This window comes from Bombina bombina, chromosome 3 (genome assembly GCF_027579735.1).
Source record: "Bombina bombina isolate aBomBom1 chromosome 3, aBomBom1.pri, whole genome shotgun sequence".
In the NCBI taxonomy this organism is placed as follows: domain Eukaryota; kingdom Metazoa; phylum Chordata; class Amphibia; order Anura; family Bombinatoridae; genus Bombina; species Bombina bombina.
Genome location: NC_069501.1, coordinates 346,970,297 through 346,986,949, shown reverse-complemented (window position 1 = coordinate 346,986,949; position 16,653 = coordinate 346,970,297). Strand labels below are relative to the sequence as shown.

At 36.7% G+C, this 16,653-nt stretch overlaps 1 protein-coding gene across 3 annotated transcripts in view; it reads left to right on the top strand.

The window, feature by feature from the left end:
• The window catches only part of GPR143 (G protein-coupled receptor 143), a 111,760-nt gene extending 96,817 nt beyond the window's left edge, over positions 1-14,943 (top strand). For 2 of the 3 annotated variants that reach the window (XM_053706455.1, XM_053706457.1), the window contains exons 8-9: positions 1,307-1,559; positions 13,827-14,943. In XM_053706455.1, coding sequence (XP_053562430.1) covers positions 1,307-1,559; positions 13,827-13,942 — 369 coding nt within the window. In that variant the 3' untranslated portion in view covers positions 13,943-14,943. Of the gene's footprint in view, positions 1-1,306; positions 1,560-12,946; positions 13,046-13,826 lie in introns of all 3 variants that reach the window. The other variant, XM_053706456.1, reaches the window with a different exon arrangement.
• Positions 14,944-16,653: the final 1,710 nt, after the last annotated feature.

Here is a 16,653-nt window from a genome sequence, read left to right as displayed (position 1 = left end):
TTATCACTCTTTATACTTAATTTAAAAAAGCAAACCTCACTTTCAATATGTAATATTAATTCCTGTAATGCTTCTGTGGGACCCTGTCACACAATGAACAAATCATCAATGCAGCGGAACCACCCCAGAGAATATTGTTTATACAATGCATTTATGAAAACAACCTTTTTATCAATGGTATTCATAACTAAACAGGCATATTATGTGGCCACACTTGACCACATCGCCATGTCAGTTTTTTTTGCATATAAACTATAAACTAATACTGATTGCTTCATTTAGTGCATATTTAACACTAGCCATCCCCACAGTATGTAGGATGACTGTATGTAGAGGTAACAGCCGACCATATTTGTCAACATAAATCTACTATACGAAATAAGGCCACAGCTGACTTGCCTGTACTTGCCAATTTTTTACAAATGGGACATCAGGCAAACCAACTGAGGTTTATGATCATAGAGCAGGCTAGAAAAAAGCTTAGGGGAGGAGATAGAATAAAAGATCTGCTGAGGCTAAGTGAACTTGTAGATTGGATACTATGTCCTGATCAGAGAATTCAATTTGCTTCCCTTCATTTAAATAATGTGGGGTTAAATTTGATGTGAATAAAGTTGATGACGTATTATAAGTATATGCACTCCTGGTGATAGTTGATTGGACACCAGTTTTATGGAGTATGTGATAAATGTGTGTTTTTCACATATGTGTATTAGCTTGACAAAAGGGCAGGTGCCCCGAAACGTTTCTCATGTTTTATCTCCCAATAAAGGTGTTTCTACTTTTTTGGAGTGCTAGTGTGCAAGAGCTAGTGTGATGCCTGTGGTGAAGTCATACATGAGACCACCTAGAAAGTTTGTTCTTTATATTCTCCGTCTCATTAAATGGGCACTGTACTTTAAATTGTGTTTTTCCTTGAGTTACCCAAAACTTATACCAGCAGCAGAGTACTAAATTTGGTTTATTTTTGTATTTGAAATAGCTTTTGTTTTTGCTTGGGGAAAACAATTACAGTACAGTGTCCCTTAAAAAGGGACATAAATAACTGCTGGTGTAAACAAATGATTACTGCAATATATGTCTGTAAATGTACATCACTGACAAAGCTTAAACAATCAAACAAATTAGGCAGTCATAAGTGAAGTCAACCAATCAGAACTTGTGAAAGTCAGATGTTCTGATTTTCTTGTGGTCTGATTATTTGAATTGAAGTTACAAGAATATGTTGAACTGCTTTTCATGAGTGCAGTAACGCTGCATATCTGTCTTTAGGTTAATCTAACATCTATGTATACCTACATTTTAGGGCATACTGAATCCAATGCAAGGCTTCCTTTTCTCATTGGCATTTTATGGATGGACAGGTTGTGATATTGAACTAAGTTTTCGACAAAAAGAAACAGGTTGGGAGCGTTTGTCTACTTCTGCTGCTAATGAGCCTGTACAAACTGTTCCCAATGGTTCTTTCCTGGACTACCCTGGCTACATCCAGAACCAGAGTAAGACTGACTTTGGGAATAGCCAGCAAACAGATGACGCATTGAGCATTATTTCTGAAGGTAATGGAAGTATAGAGAGACTGCACAGAAACTCTCCGGTTTACCAAGGCTGGTAGTTATCTGATGATGACTCCTCATCTGGTCAAAAATCCAGTTTTCTTTTATTGTTTTACAATGTGATGCTGTGTTACAGATACAAATTGTACAGTATATTTTGTGACCACTGTGAATTATTTTTTCAACTACGAAGAATTTTTTGCTGAATTAAAAGTGATAACATCCTCTTTTTGTGGTAGATTACTTTAGCATTTACTGATACAGCTCACTCCTTGCATTTATTAAAGGGACATAAAACAGTAAATAAATTATAGATTTAATGATGTATTCAATGCAAAGATTAGCCTGAGAATATTATCTAGATATGTACAGGCATACCTCGTTTTATTGCGCTTTGCAGATATTGCTATTTTTACAAAGTGAAGTTTGTTGGCAACCCTGTGTAGAGCAAGACTATTGGTGCCATTTTTCTAACATATATACACATATAAACACATAAATGCACATGAATACACATATATAAACGCATAAATACACATGAATACACATATATACACATATAAACCCATAAATACACATGAATACACATATATACACATATAAACGCATCAATACACATGAATACACATATATACACATATAAACGCATAAATACACATGAATACACATGAATACACATATATACACATATAAACACATAAATACACATCGCTGTAGACATTCATTTAATTTCTATGTACCCCAAATGTAGCACATTATCTTTTACATAAGAAAAAATGGAAATTGTGCAACATTTGATTTCACAAGCTTGTATCAGATATGTTAATGAAGTAAATATATAGGAATCTGATATTTGTTTTATGTTTTCCGGAATTTAATATTTGGCAAAATTACCACAGAGAATAATAAACACATAAAACACAAAAATATAATCCATAGATATTAATACTTAGATGCAATTACTTAGCTTCTTACAATAAAACATAGGAAAATAAACTATGTTATGCATGATGAGGAAAGTAATATTTATGGTACCATCTTCATATTCTTAATACCCATTTCATGAACAGTTTATCTATCTTGTTTTACAGCAGCTCACTTCAGTATGATGCACTTTACCTATTTCCCAGTGGCACATTTAACTGCCACTTGTCACAGTCACAGTAATACACTTTCTCTGTTCATATCAGTAAAGCTCAACTCCAGTCCTCATATGTCACTAACAAGCCAGATCTAAGCCCATCTTTGGTTTTACTAATTTGAGATGAATCAGTGATAGAGCAGAGGTCTAACATAGGCAGGGAAATACTCACACTCTGCCTTGTTAGTAGTTCTCGAGGATAGACCTTAAAACACAGCTTTTTTTGATATGTCATGTTTACAATAGCTACATCAGGAGTACCCCTTGTCAATGCCCCAAGTACCCCCAGGAGTACCCCTTGTCAATGCCCCAAGTACCCCCAGGAGAAACAAGGGTGTAGACCATTAACAAATCTAGTCAAGTCAAAGGACTTGTTTTTCTCAAAGAAAACCTCTGGATACATTGATTCTTTTTGACTTGTCTAGATTTGTTAAAGGGACATGAAACACAAAATTTTTCTTTCATGATTTTGAAAGAGCACACAATTTAAAACAAAGTTCTAATTTACTTCTATTAACTAATTTGCTTCATTATCTTCATATCCTTTGCTGAAAAGCATATCTAGTTAGGCTCAGTAGCTGCTGATTGGTGGCCGCACATAAATGCCTTGTGTGATTGGCTCACCCATGTACATTGCTATTTCTTCAACAAAGAATATCTAAAGAATGAAGTAAATTAGATAAGAGAAGTAAATTAGAATGTTGTTTAAAAATGTATTCTCTACCTGAATCATGAAAGAAAAAAATTGGGTTTAATGTCCCTTTAATGGGCTACACAATAAATTATTCTCTCTAAAGAATTATAATCTCAACTAATTTGATGTCTCTTTAAATAGGGACTAATGAAAGCTCTTTTATTAAATTCATTTTCATTCCTTATTTCTTAGCAAATAATAATTTGTTATTTTTTTTTAGATTAAGATTACATGGTTGACCGAGTTGGCCTGACTCCTAGGAGCAAATTAGAGCATTTTTACTGTGATTTAGGATCTTTTAAGGTGTAAAATATAAAAGAACCTTTGTTTCCAATTTTAGAGTGAGAGGGCCCCCTGGCTGTGAATAGGTGGATTGACAGGACAGTAATTGTGGTATATCTTTACCATGTAAAAGATAATGTGTCCTCAAAAAATATCTTAGAAAAATCTTTTTTTTTTTAAAGATTTTTTTCGTTAAATGTATAATATAAACTGACAACATTAATTTACCAACACTACTGCCCTTCCCCATTTCACTTTAAAAAGGAGAAATGGTCTTTAAGTTTTATTGAGATCTCCCACAAGTGTAAAATCAAAAGCTGTTCCTTATTACTGGTATAACCAATAGATTTGCATACAGACGCAGTTTATCACAAGATTGCAACGTGATTTCCCGTTATAACATCAAGATTCAATGTAACATATTTGTGAAATTTACTTTTCATTGAAAAAACTTGGCACAACATCACTGCTTGAAAATGATGAGATTTCATGTGATTTGTACTGCACTTTGTCGGAGCATAGAGTGGCGTGATTTAAATCATTGGAGCTGCTTCTATCTCACTAAACAAAACAAAAAAACAGCCTTTATAAAATAGTCCACTGTTACGTGTGTATATGAGAAAACGTGAAAAAAAAATAGAGACAACCTCATCAGCTTAGGACATGTCTGTGATACGAGATACTTCACACAAGCAATCACATCTATTTAAATTCTCGCTATTAACACCTTTTTCTCTTTTGTGAGATCAGATTATAAGACTCTTGCACTGCACTCAAAGATCATATTCTGCTGCCCCTCATTAAATACACTTACAACGTTGTCTGCAATACAGCACCCTCACCCTTCATTTAACACCTTGTGCCCACATTTCCAGATGGTTAGTTAAAACTAGATTCCCCTTAATGGATTTTCAATGACTTGTTATACAAGAAGAATATAAGTGAATTGAAATTCTTCCTTTAGGTTTATTTCTTTATTTGAACTAGCTAAACACTCTGCAGCATGTGTAACTCATAACTGTCCAGAAGCACAATATTATGCCTTGCACACTCTGCAGCATGTGTAACTCATAACTGTCCAGAAGCACAATATTATGCCTTGCACACTCTGCAGCATGTGTAACTCATAACTGTCCAGAAGCACAATATTATGCCTTGTACACTCTGCAGCATGTGTAACTCATAACTGTCCAGAAGCACAATATTATGCCTTGCACACTCTGCAGCATGTGTAACTCATAACTGTCCAGAAGCACAATATTATGCCTTGCACACTCTGCAGCATGTGTAACTCATAACTGTCCAGAAGCACACTATTATGCCTTGTACACTCTGCAGCATGTGTAACTCATAACTGTCCAGAAGCACAATATTATGCCTTGTACACTCTGCAGCATGTGTAACTCATAACTGTCCAGAAGCACAATATTATGCCTTGCACACTCTGCAGCATGTGTAACTCATAACTGTCCAGAAGCACAATATTATGCCTTGCACACTCTGCAGCATGTGTAACTCATAACTGTCCAGAAGCACACTATTATGCCTTGTACACTCTGCAGCAGTGACGTGCAGTGACGTCAGAGGCTGGTGAGGCAGTGGCTAGGATACGCCTTCATTCTTTAGATATCCTTTGTTGAAGAAATAGCAATGTACATGGGTGAGCCAATCACATGTGGTATCTATGTGCAGCCACCAATCAGCAGCTACTGAGCATATTTAGATATGATTTTCAACAAAGGATATCAAAAGAATGAAAAAAATAGATATTAGATGTAAATTGGAAAGTTATTTAAATTTGCATATGGGATTGATATGGGTTTCATGTCCCTTTAAATGGTGTCTTGGAAAACTGGTCAACTTAGTAAACATCTGATTTTAGTCTAAAAGGATTGTAACAGAAACTCTTGCCAGATAACACAAGGCTTGCTCTGATTATGAGATCTAGAAATCCATGCCCATTAAAATATGTTTAAAACATATTTTTTACTTTAATGCTGCAAATTATGCTTATAGATTCTTTCATTATGCAGTAAATATAAAAATGTCTTGATCCAGTGGCGGCTGGTGAAATCTAAAGATGGTGGGGCGCTTGGCCTCACCCCTTTAAATAAAGCCACACGATCAGGTGGCACTATCAATTGATTAATTAAATAAAAGGTAGACAGAAACACAGAGAAGCATTCGGGGGGAGAGGGAGAGACAGACGGGGGAGAGAGACACAGAGGGTTAGAGAGAAAGAGAGAGAGACACAATCACACACAGAGGGGTTAGAGAGAAAGAGAAAGAGAAAGAGAGAGAGACACAATCACACACAGAGGGGTTAGAGAGAGAGAGAAAGAGAGAGAGACACAATCACACACAGAGGGTTAGAGAGAGAGAAAGAGAGAGACACAATCACACACAGAGGGTTAGAGAGAGAAAGAGAGAGAGACACACAATCACACACAGAGGGTTAGAGAGAGAGAAATAAAGAGAGAGAGAGACAATCACACACAGAGGGTTAGAGAGAGAGAAAGAGAGAGAGACACAATGATTCAATAACATACAGAGGGTTAGAGAGAGACACAATCACACACAGAGGGTTAGAGAGAGAGAGAGAAAGAAAGAGACACAATCACACTCAGAGGGTTAGAGAGAGAGAGAGAGAAAGAGAGACACAATCACACACAGAGGGTTAGAGAGAGAAAGAAAGAGACACAATCGCACACAGAGGGTTAGAGAGAGCGCGAGAGACACAATCACACACAGAGGGTTAGAGAGAGAGCTAGAGACACAATCACACACAGAGGGTTAGAGAGAGAGCGAGAGACACAATCACACACAGAGGGTTAGAGAGAGAGAGAGAAAGAGGGAGACACAATCACACACAGAGGGTTAGAGAGAGACACAATCACACACAGAGGGTTAGAGAGAGAGAGACACAATCACACACAGAGGGTTAGAGAGAGAGAGAGAGAGAGAGAGAGAGAGAGACAATCACACACAGAGGGTTAGAGAGAAAGAGAGAGAGACACAATCACACACAGAGGCAGGGCCGTCTTTAATATTGATTGGACCCTGGGCAAAAATTTTCTTGGGCCCCCCCCACCCCCACCCCATGCAATTTCGCTCTCCACCCCAACATCCCAAAAAACAACTAAATCAATTTTTATTTATTATTAGCCCAGCGGTGGATCATCCACTGCTGGGCTAATCATTTAAAAAAAAAAAAATTAAAAAAAATTGCAATATGTGAAACTGGACCTAAGCAGAACTAATAAGTAAATAAATATATAAATTCCTCCACTGTGGATTCATTTAATATTCTTTTGAATGTGATTCTGGTGTGAGGTTAGCTGGTTAAAGAGATATAGGGCAGCCAACAGGAGCAAAGCAAGATAAAGGAGGAAGCATGGAGGTGCAGACAAATATAAGTTTACTGACTTGAACAGCAGAACTACTATGGGAAGCTGTAAAATCTGAGACAGAGAGAAAATAAAAACTATAAAAATAAACCTTACATTAATGTGTGAAGTATCAGCATGACGCTATACATCAGCCACACCAGCACATGTAGCTTCTTTGCTAGGAACAAGTTCCCTCTCACCCTGAACTAGACAATGCTGCATGGGGAGGGGCATGTGTGCACTCACTTATTCTTCCCACTGACACCTTTCTACATTGCACTATTCCCCTAACAAACTTCAGTTAGTTGATCTTAGGGCCACAGCAGAAAGAGCAGGGCTAAGGGGACCAGTAGACATGATGCTGTCTGTCCAAGGCTGCATGGATACAGTGTGAGATGAGTCACACAGCCTCAAGACTGAAGAGAGCAGTGTATGCAGCTGCACAGATTGACTGTGACAGTATTAGGGCTGAATGTGTGTGTTCCCCATGTCACATCAGCAGTCTGGTATGAATCATTAAAAAAAAAAAAAAAAAAAAATTTTTTTTTTTTAGGACTCTTGGGCCCCTCAACAGAGACTGGGCCCAGGGCAGCTGTCCCTTTTGCCCTGTGTTAAAGACGGTCCTGCACAGAGGGTTAGAGAGAGACACAATCACACACAGAGGGTTAGAGAGAGCGCGAGATACACAATCACACACAGAGGGTTAGAGAGAGAGCGAGAGACACAATCACACACAGAGGGTTAGAGAGAGAGAGAGAGACACAATCACACACAGAGGGTTAGAGAGAGACACAATCACACACAGAGGGTTAGAGAAAGAGAGAGAGAGATACACAATCACACACAGAGAGTTAGAGAGAGAAAGAAAGAGAGAGAGAGAGAGACACACAATCACACACAGAGGGTTAGAGAGAGAGAGAGAGAGAGAGAGAGAGAGACACAATCACACACAGAGGGTTAGAGAGAGACACAATCACACACAGAGGTTTAGAGATAGAGAGAGAGAGACACAATCACACACAGAGGGTTAGAGAGAGACACAATCACACACAGAGGGTTAGAGAGAGAGAAAGAGAGATACACACAATCACACACAGAGGGTTAGAGAGAGAAAGAAAGAGAGAGAGAGAGAGAGACAATCACACACAGAGGGTTAGAGAGAAAGAGAGAGAGAGAGAGAGAGACAATCACACACAGAGGGTTAGAGAGAGACACAATCACACACAGAGGGTTAGAGATAGAGAGAGAGAGACAATCACACACAGAGGGTTAGAGAGAGACACAATCACACACAGAGGGTTAGAGAGACACATAAGGGATGAGAGAGTCTGAGGGGGAGGAAGAGAGACAGAGAGAAAAAGAGACCATGGGGGAGAACAACACATAAGGAGAGAGATGGATAGAGAGAGAGAGAGAGAGACACACACACACACACACACACACACACATACAAGGGGGGGGGGGGGAGAGGGCCCACTGCATTTTTAAGTAATAAAACAGCAAAGCTACAGAGACTAAGTGAGACTATAACTAAATGAGACCATACATTAGTGTGCAGTACAGAGGCAAGCTGCTAAGTTAGTGGGTGTAAAGTTTGAGTAAACAAAATACAAAAACGATCCTTTGCTGTAAAAGAGTAAAAAAAACACTAAACCACATTCATTGAATTATCATTTTCACTAACAGAATCCTTTTCAGTAAAATCTTACTTTAATAAGATGGGGCTGAAACAGTGCTCTCTGTGCCTCTCTCTCTTCCTGCTCTGTAAGGATTCAGGAAGTGACAGTGGCACATTCCACTGCACTTAGAGGGGAAGAACAGAACTCTCTTTTTCACTTTAGCAAAGCTAGCAGGTTCACAGGACAGCAACAAAATAAATGAAAGTTGTTTTTTTCCGTTTTTGTTTTATTTTATATGATTTAACATCCAGCCCCAACCCTAAGTTCCATTTACTAATGCCTCTCACTGGATTGGTTCAGCCCAAATAGGACTGCCTCAAATAAGCAGTTAATGGGCCATGCAATGATCTTAACCACTTTCATCCAGTAGATGGCACAGCATTTTGTGTAATGGTGGGCAGACCTGCTTGTGCCTCTTCATTGCACAACATATAGCTGTGAAAAAAAAAATGCTGGGGAAAAAAAATACAATTTTTTTTTTTTTTTTTTTTTAAGTCAATAAAAAAAATATATATTTTTGCCCATATGAGAGGTGAAGCACTGCCTCACCTGCCTCTAGTGACTGCACATCACTGCTCTGCAGCATGTGTAACTCATAACTGTCCAGAAGCACAATATTATGCCTTGCACACTCTGCAGCATGTGTAACTCATAACTGGCCAGAAGCACAATATTATGCCTTGCACACTCTGCAGCATGTGTAACTCATAACTGTCCAGAAGCACAATAGTATGCCTTGCACACTCTGCAGCATGTGTAACTCATAACTGTCCAGAAGCACAATATTATGCCTTGCACACTCTGCAGCATGTGTAACTCATAACTGTCCAGAAGCACAATATTATGCCTTGCACACTCTGCAGCATGTGTAACTTATAACTGGCCAGAAGCACAATATTATGCCTTGCACACTCTGCAGCATGTGTAACTCATAACTGGCCAGAAGCACAATATTATGCCTTGCACACTCTGCAGCATGTGTAACTCATAACTGTCTAGAAGCACAATATTATGCCTTGCACACTCTGCAGCATGTGTAACTCATAACTGTCCAGAAGCACAATATTATGCCTTGCACACTCTGCAGCATGTGTAACTCATAACTGTCCAGAAGCACAATATTATGCCTTGCACACTCTGCAGCATGTGTAACTCATAACTGTCCAGAAGCACAATATTATGCCTTGCACACTCTGCAGCATGTGTAACTCATAACTGTCCAGAAGCACAATATTATGCCTTGCACACTCTGCAGCATGTGTAACTCATAGCTGACCAGAAGCACAATATTATGCCTTGTACACTCTGCAGCATGTGTAACTCTTAACTGTCCAGAAGCACAATATTATGCCTTGCACACTCTGCAGCATGTGTAACTCATAACTGTCCAGAAGCACAATATTATGCCTTGCACACTCTGCAGCATGTGTAACTCATAACTGGCCAGAAGCACAATATTATGCCTTGTACACTCTGCAGCATGTGTAACTCTTAACTGTCCAGAAGCACAATATTATGCCTTGCAAATTCTGCAGCATGTGTAACTCATAACTGGCCAGAAGCACAATATTATGCCTTGCACACTCTGCAGCATGTGTAACTCTTAACTGTCCAGAAGCACAATATTATGCCTTGTACACTCTGCAGCATGTGTAACTCATAACTGTCCAGAAGCACAATATTATGCCTGTGACTCTGCAGCATGTGTAACTCATAACTGTCCAGAAGCACAATATTATGCCTTGCACACTCTGCAGCATGTGTAACTCATAACTGGCCAGAAGCACAATATTATGCCTTGCACACTCTGCAGCATGTGTAACTCATAACTGTCCAGAAGCACAATATTATGCCTGTGACTCTGCAGCATGTGTAACTCATAACTGTCCAGAAGCACAATATTATGCCTTGCACACTCTGCAGCATGTGTAACTCATAACTGGCCAGAAGCACAATATTATGCCTTTGTAACTCCTTTCATTCATTTATCCCACCCTCACGTTTCAAACTTCCCTCAGAATTGACAAAGAAGTTTATGTCCTAACTCTCTAGTCTCTCCCGTTCATGCAACTTACCCAGCTATCAAAGTAATGATATCCTCAATGCACTTTTCTATAATTATCAACTAATGCATCAAGCAACCATCTTCTCCTTCTCTCTAGCAATTACCTTATATTGTATTCTCTCTCAGAAGCAGGACTCTCAGATACCGCTGTGTACCTCCCCAGTCTTGTTTTATGTTGTGATGGGAAATATAATGACATTACAAATAAATGAAAAAATAATTACAGTAATAATTAGTTTGTGAGTTCTTCAACTAATTTATATGTCAGTTAATAAGTGTACTACTTTGTAGTTTAATTCTTATATTGCACATTCATATAAAACTCTCTTCTTTCGTGCTACTGCACAATTAATTTAAAATTGTCAAACCCTTTCAAACAAGGAACTAGATTAGAATTTTATTTTTTAATACATCAACGTTGAACAAAAAAATAAAAATAAGCTTCAGATATCTATGAAGGTAAGTGCAGCAAGCATACACATTCATACACAGAGGTATGTAAAGCAGATGTATACAGACAGTGAACAGGAATTAGTTAAAGGGACAGTCTAGTCCAAAATAAACTTTAATGGTTCAGATAGAGAATGTAATTCTAAACATTTTTCCAATTTACTTTTATTACCAATTTTGCTTTGTTCTCGAGGTATTCTTAGTTGAAAGCTAAACCTAGGAGGTTCATATGCAAATTTCTAAGCCCTTGAAGGCCGCCGCTTCTCTCAGGGCATTTTAACAGCTTTTCACCACTAGAGGGTGTTAGTTCATGTGTGTCATATAGATAACTGTGCTCATGCACGTGGAGTTCCAGTAAACCAGCTCTGATTGGCTAAAATGCAAGTCTGTCAAAAGAACTGACATAAGGGGGCAGTTTGCAGAGGCTTAGATACAAGGTAATCACTGAGGTAAAAAGTGCATTTATATAACTGTGTTGGTTATGCAAAACTAGGGAATTGGTAATAAAGGTAATATCTATATTTTTAAACAATAACAATTTTGGTGTAGACTGTCCCTTTAAATGTAAAACTGGTTTACCCTCAACATATTTAGAATGACTTACTATACCAACAGCAGAGTTTAAAATGTGTTGGAAATTACTCCTTTATGTATATTTTTGCATATGAAGTAGCTATCTCTGCTAATTGAGATCAGAACCCAATCAAAGTGGCTGAGCTTGCAGGAAGAGCATACCTCATTTGCTTATATTTATATATTTACAAACAACTATCTTATTTCTCTATAGACAGTAAGACCAATACTTAGCAAGAACAATGGGAAATGAACATTTTAGTATCTTTCTGCACCACCCCCATAGGGGCATGATCTATTCTAAACCTCCACGTACACTGTTCCTTTAAAGGCCACTCTGTAAACTGGAAGAGGTACTGTGAAGGAAGAATTGGTGGAGCCCTGGGCTTTTTTTTAGATAACAATGCTGTAAACTCTAGTTCATGTTCATTTACCCTTCTACATAGCTGCATGTTAGGCTTATTGATGGATCTTTCAAGGGACATAATGCTCAAGCAAATTATATAATCCAAAGAGCAGTATTTAAACATTAAAATGTTTTTTTGCTGAAATAGAGCTAAGTAAAAGCTGTTTGAACTTATACATCAGTATCATTTGTGCACTTCTAATGCTCATTGGTTGATCGGTACATTCCACTAATGTTCTTTGGCTGTTATTTAAAACCTTTTAACCAATGAGCACTTCTTGCAAATGACAACTAAAACTGCAATATTTGTGTAAACAGTCTTTTTCTCAGCATATTTAAATGCTGCTATATCATATATATTATAGAAAAATCTTGATTTCAGTGTTCCTCTACACTCGTATGTGAGATGTCCTTGAAGCGACTAAAACTGTGTTGTTGTCATTAGGTGGAACTAAACTGGTAAATGTCACATAGACATTTGTTATAGTAGAGTCTGCTCATTTTTTTTCTTAAAGGGGCACTATAATGTAATAAAGAGGAAGTATTTACTATGAATAAACATTTCTCAAGCTAAACATTTTTTTTTTGTATAATAGGAAGATTTTTTCTATTTCTGAAAATTTGATTTCCTTGCTACTAAATGAATTACACAATATTTACACATGTATATTCATTTTCTAATTAAACCAAGTTCTTTTGGCTAACATGCAGACGCAACAACTCATAATCAAAGTGTTTCTGCCCAGAAGATTTATCTCCCATGAGCACAGCTGTATTAAAGGCTGAATGGATGAAAAAATACTTAGCAAGGTAAGTGTCTTACTCATAGTAAAATTCTTCTCCATCAAATGATCAACATAAATGCATTTCTACATGATAGTGTCCCTTTAAATTTTTCATTTGTTTTGAGCCCCTTTCAAAAAAGCAAAATGTATGAAAATAAATGTAAGTAATGTACCTAATGTTTTTTTAAATTTCTACAGATATTACTGTAATCATTGAAATAATGTAGCTGTACACAATTGCATTTAATGTTGTACAGATACACAATCCCTTAAAGGGACAGTCTAAACCATAGTCATTTTAAAGTCTTACCTTAGATTAAGCTTCAAATTGCCCCCTGCGCCCCTTTCTATATCATGCAGCAGGAACAGTAAAAAAGTTATTTTAAAATTAATTTTGCTTCTGGCCACTTTGAAATGGCTGCCAAGCTCCGCCCACTGATGACATCACAATCTAAGCTGCATTATCAACTTTACTAGTTACAAAAGACTCACTAATTAGATTAAACAGACTATCAATGCTATTTGGCAGAATGCCTAGATGGAGTCCAGATCGTAATGTCATTAGTGGGCGGTGTTTGGCAGCCATTTCAAGTCGCCTGAAACAATATTCATTTTGAAATAACTTTTTTACTGTTACTGCTGCATGATATAGGAATTAGTGCAGGAGGATATTTGCAGCTTAATCTAAAGTAAGACTTTAGGATGACTAAGGTGTAGACTGTCCCTTTTAAGTTATTAATTAATAGAAATAGGCTGTGCTTTGTAACCTAAGTGGACATGATCAATTTTTGTTTTTTCCTCTCTAGATTCTGAAACAAGCACAATTGAAATCCACATATCCAATGAACTGCCAAATGCAGGTGATATTGAAGCTGATTGTGAATCATTGGAAAACGGTGAAATCCAAAAGCTGGTGAAATAAGTCTCATGCATGAAAATACAGACCTGCTTGAGCTGCACAAAATGTTATCATTGTCTTACATTAAATGTATAAGAAGGTAGATCTCATCCAGTCTGCCTATTCTATTTGTTTTAAACTGGGATTGCTAAAAGGACGTTAAGGTAAATCTTGAAAATAACATTTATAGGAAAATGTACGTCTGCAAATGCAGAATTACAAAAAGATAATAAAACAAAATAAAACTTTACACAGCCCCCCAGCCAGATGCATGTAAGTATCTCCCATTATACGAGGTAGGTGCATGCGCACTAATTTGACCAGTACTAACTGTAAAAGGTTATGTATGACCTTTTATGTGACATAATCAGCACTCTGCACATTCTCCAGCACATACTCTGAGCTTACTCTCATGTTGTGAGTGACTTGCCTGCAAAAAGTCAAATCTAGAAAGGGGGTTGATTGCAATTTATAATTACATAAGACCTATAAAATTAATTTTAACAGAATTCTTTATTTTGACCATAAAGCCACCTTAATAATTTTAGCTTTTTCTCTATTAGTTCTATGTTAAAAAACAAAACAAAACATTAAAAGGGACATAAAACTCAAAATTGATCTTCCATGATTGAGATAGAGCATACAATTTTAAACAACTTTCCAGTTTACTTTTATTATTTTCTTGGTACCTTTGATGAAGGTGCAGCAATGCACTACTAAGAGTTATATGAACACATTAGTTGAGCCAATGACAAGAGGCATATATGTGCAGCCACTAATTGGCTTCTAGTTCCCAGTAGTGCATTGCTGCTCCTGAGCCTACCTAAGTATTATTTTCAACAAAGGATACAGATAGAACAAAGCAAATCAGATGACAAGTAAATTGGTAAGATGGTTAAAATAGCATGCTCTATCTGAATTATGAAAGTTTAATTTTGATTTTACTGTCCCTTTAATTATTTGTATAAACAATATCAGACATAATTAGAACGATAAGAAAATCAAGAAGAAATAATCAGAATAATTCAGTGCACAGAATTGATAAACTTTTTCAAAGTATAATAATAATTAATTAATTAATTAATTAATTAATTAATTAATAATAATAGATACTAAAGTCCCACAAAATAAGTAAGGAAATGCAGATGAAGACTGGTAAATGATTGTCTTCTTACCAGAAATTACCCCAATCATATGAGGTAATGTTAACACATGGGATGAGCCAAAGAAGTAGTGGTCCTTTAGTCTGTAATGATTCCCCTCCTATGATTTCTTGGCTGGTTGATATTTCTGTAGGACACTTTTAGCCAATGGATGCACCTTTCTGGTAGAAACTTCCAAAATTCTCCACGGAGTTGTGTCTGTATCTCCCAGGAGTATGGTGAAGTGGTAGAATATTTCAGCAGAGAATTTCTGTGGCTTTCCAGTCAGACTGGTTTGTGGGTTGCTCTTGTTTCTAGGGAGTTGGGCTTGGCTGGAAAGCCACAGAAATTATCTGCTGAAAAATTCTACCACTTCACCATATCCTGGGAGATACAAAGACACAACTCTGTGGAGAATTTTGGAAGTTTCTACCAGAAAGGTGCACCCATTGGCTAAAAATGTCCTACAGAAATATCAACCAGCCAAGAAATGATAGGAGGGGAATCATTACAGACTAGAGGACCACTACTTCTTTGGCTCATCCCATGTGTTAACATTACCTCATATGATTGGGGTAATTTCTGGTAAGAAGACAATCATTTACCAGTCCTCATCTGCATTTCCTTACTTATTTTGTGGGACTTTAGTATCTATTATTATTATTAATTAATTATTATTATACTTTGAAAAAGTTTATCAATTCTGTGTGCTGAATTATTCTGATTATTTCTTCTTGATTTTCTTATTTTAACAGTGTTAAGGGTACACTGAATCTTTGTTTTCATGCTGCACGATATATGATATAGAATATACCTACACAATACATTTATTGATACTCATCTATATTCAATCTAAGTTTTAGCGCTGGTATTACATCTTGACTTATACATAATTAGAATGATGCTTAAAATAAATCCTTTCAAAATGTAGCTGATATACACCTTTTGTTTTGGAATATAGATTTTAGAGCATTGTTAATAATAAATACATATCTACAGAAATCTTACAAAATGCTAATGTAACATATTTCATTAAATATTCCATTAATTACTTTGTGTATTAGTAAAATGAAGATTAATAGATGTTTGACTCTGTATTTTGCTATTTTTTGTATTCTGCCATATGTTTTTATTCTAACCTATCACATACATTTTCATTATAAAGGAACAGTAAAGTCACAATTAAACTTTCACAATTTGAATAGAGCTTGCAATTGTAAAAAAAAGCAGTGTTTTGCAACATTGTATAACAAATCTACAAATAATGTTGCAAAACACTGCTGCCATAAAAGTACTAAAGACACATGCAGACTCCATAGCTCTTATGGGCCTAACTAGTTTTACTCCTCAATAAAAGATACCAAGAGAACGAAGGAAATTTGATAACAGAAGTAAATTGGAAGGTTGTTTACAATTGCAAGCTCTATCCAAATTGTGAAAGTTTAATTTTGACTTTACTGTCCCTTTAAGCCCTTTTTGGATCACTTTAGGTTGTGATATCAGATATTCAACATTGGGCCAAGAAACAAACCCTGTTCCAAATATTATGAAAATTGTTAATGAGAGGGTCTGTAAAAGATATAATTTTTGTTT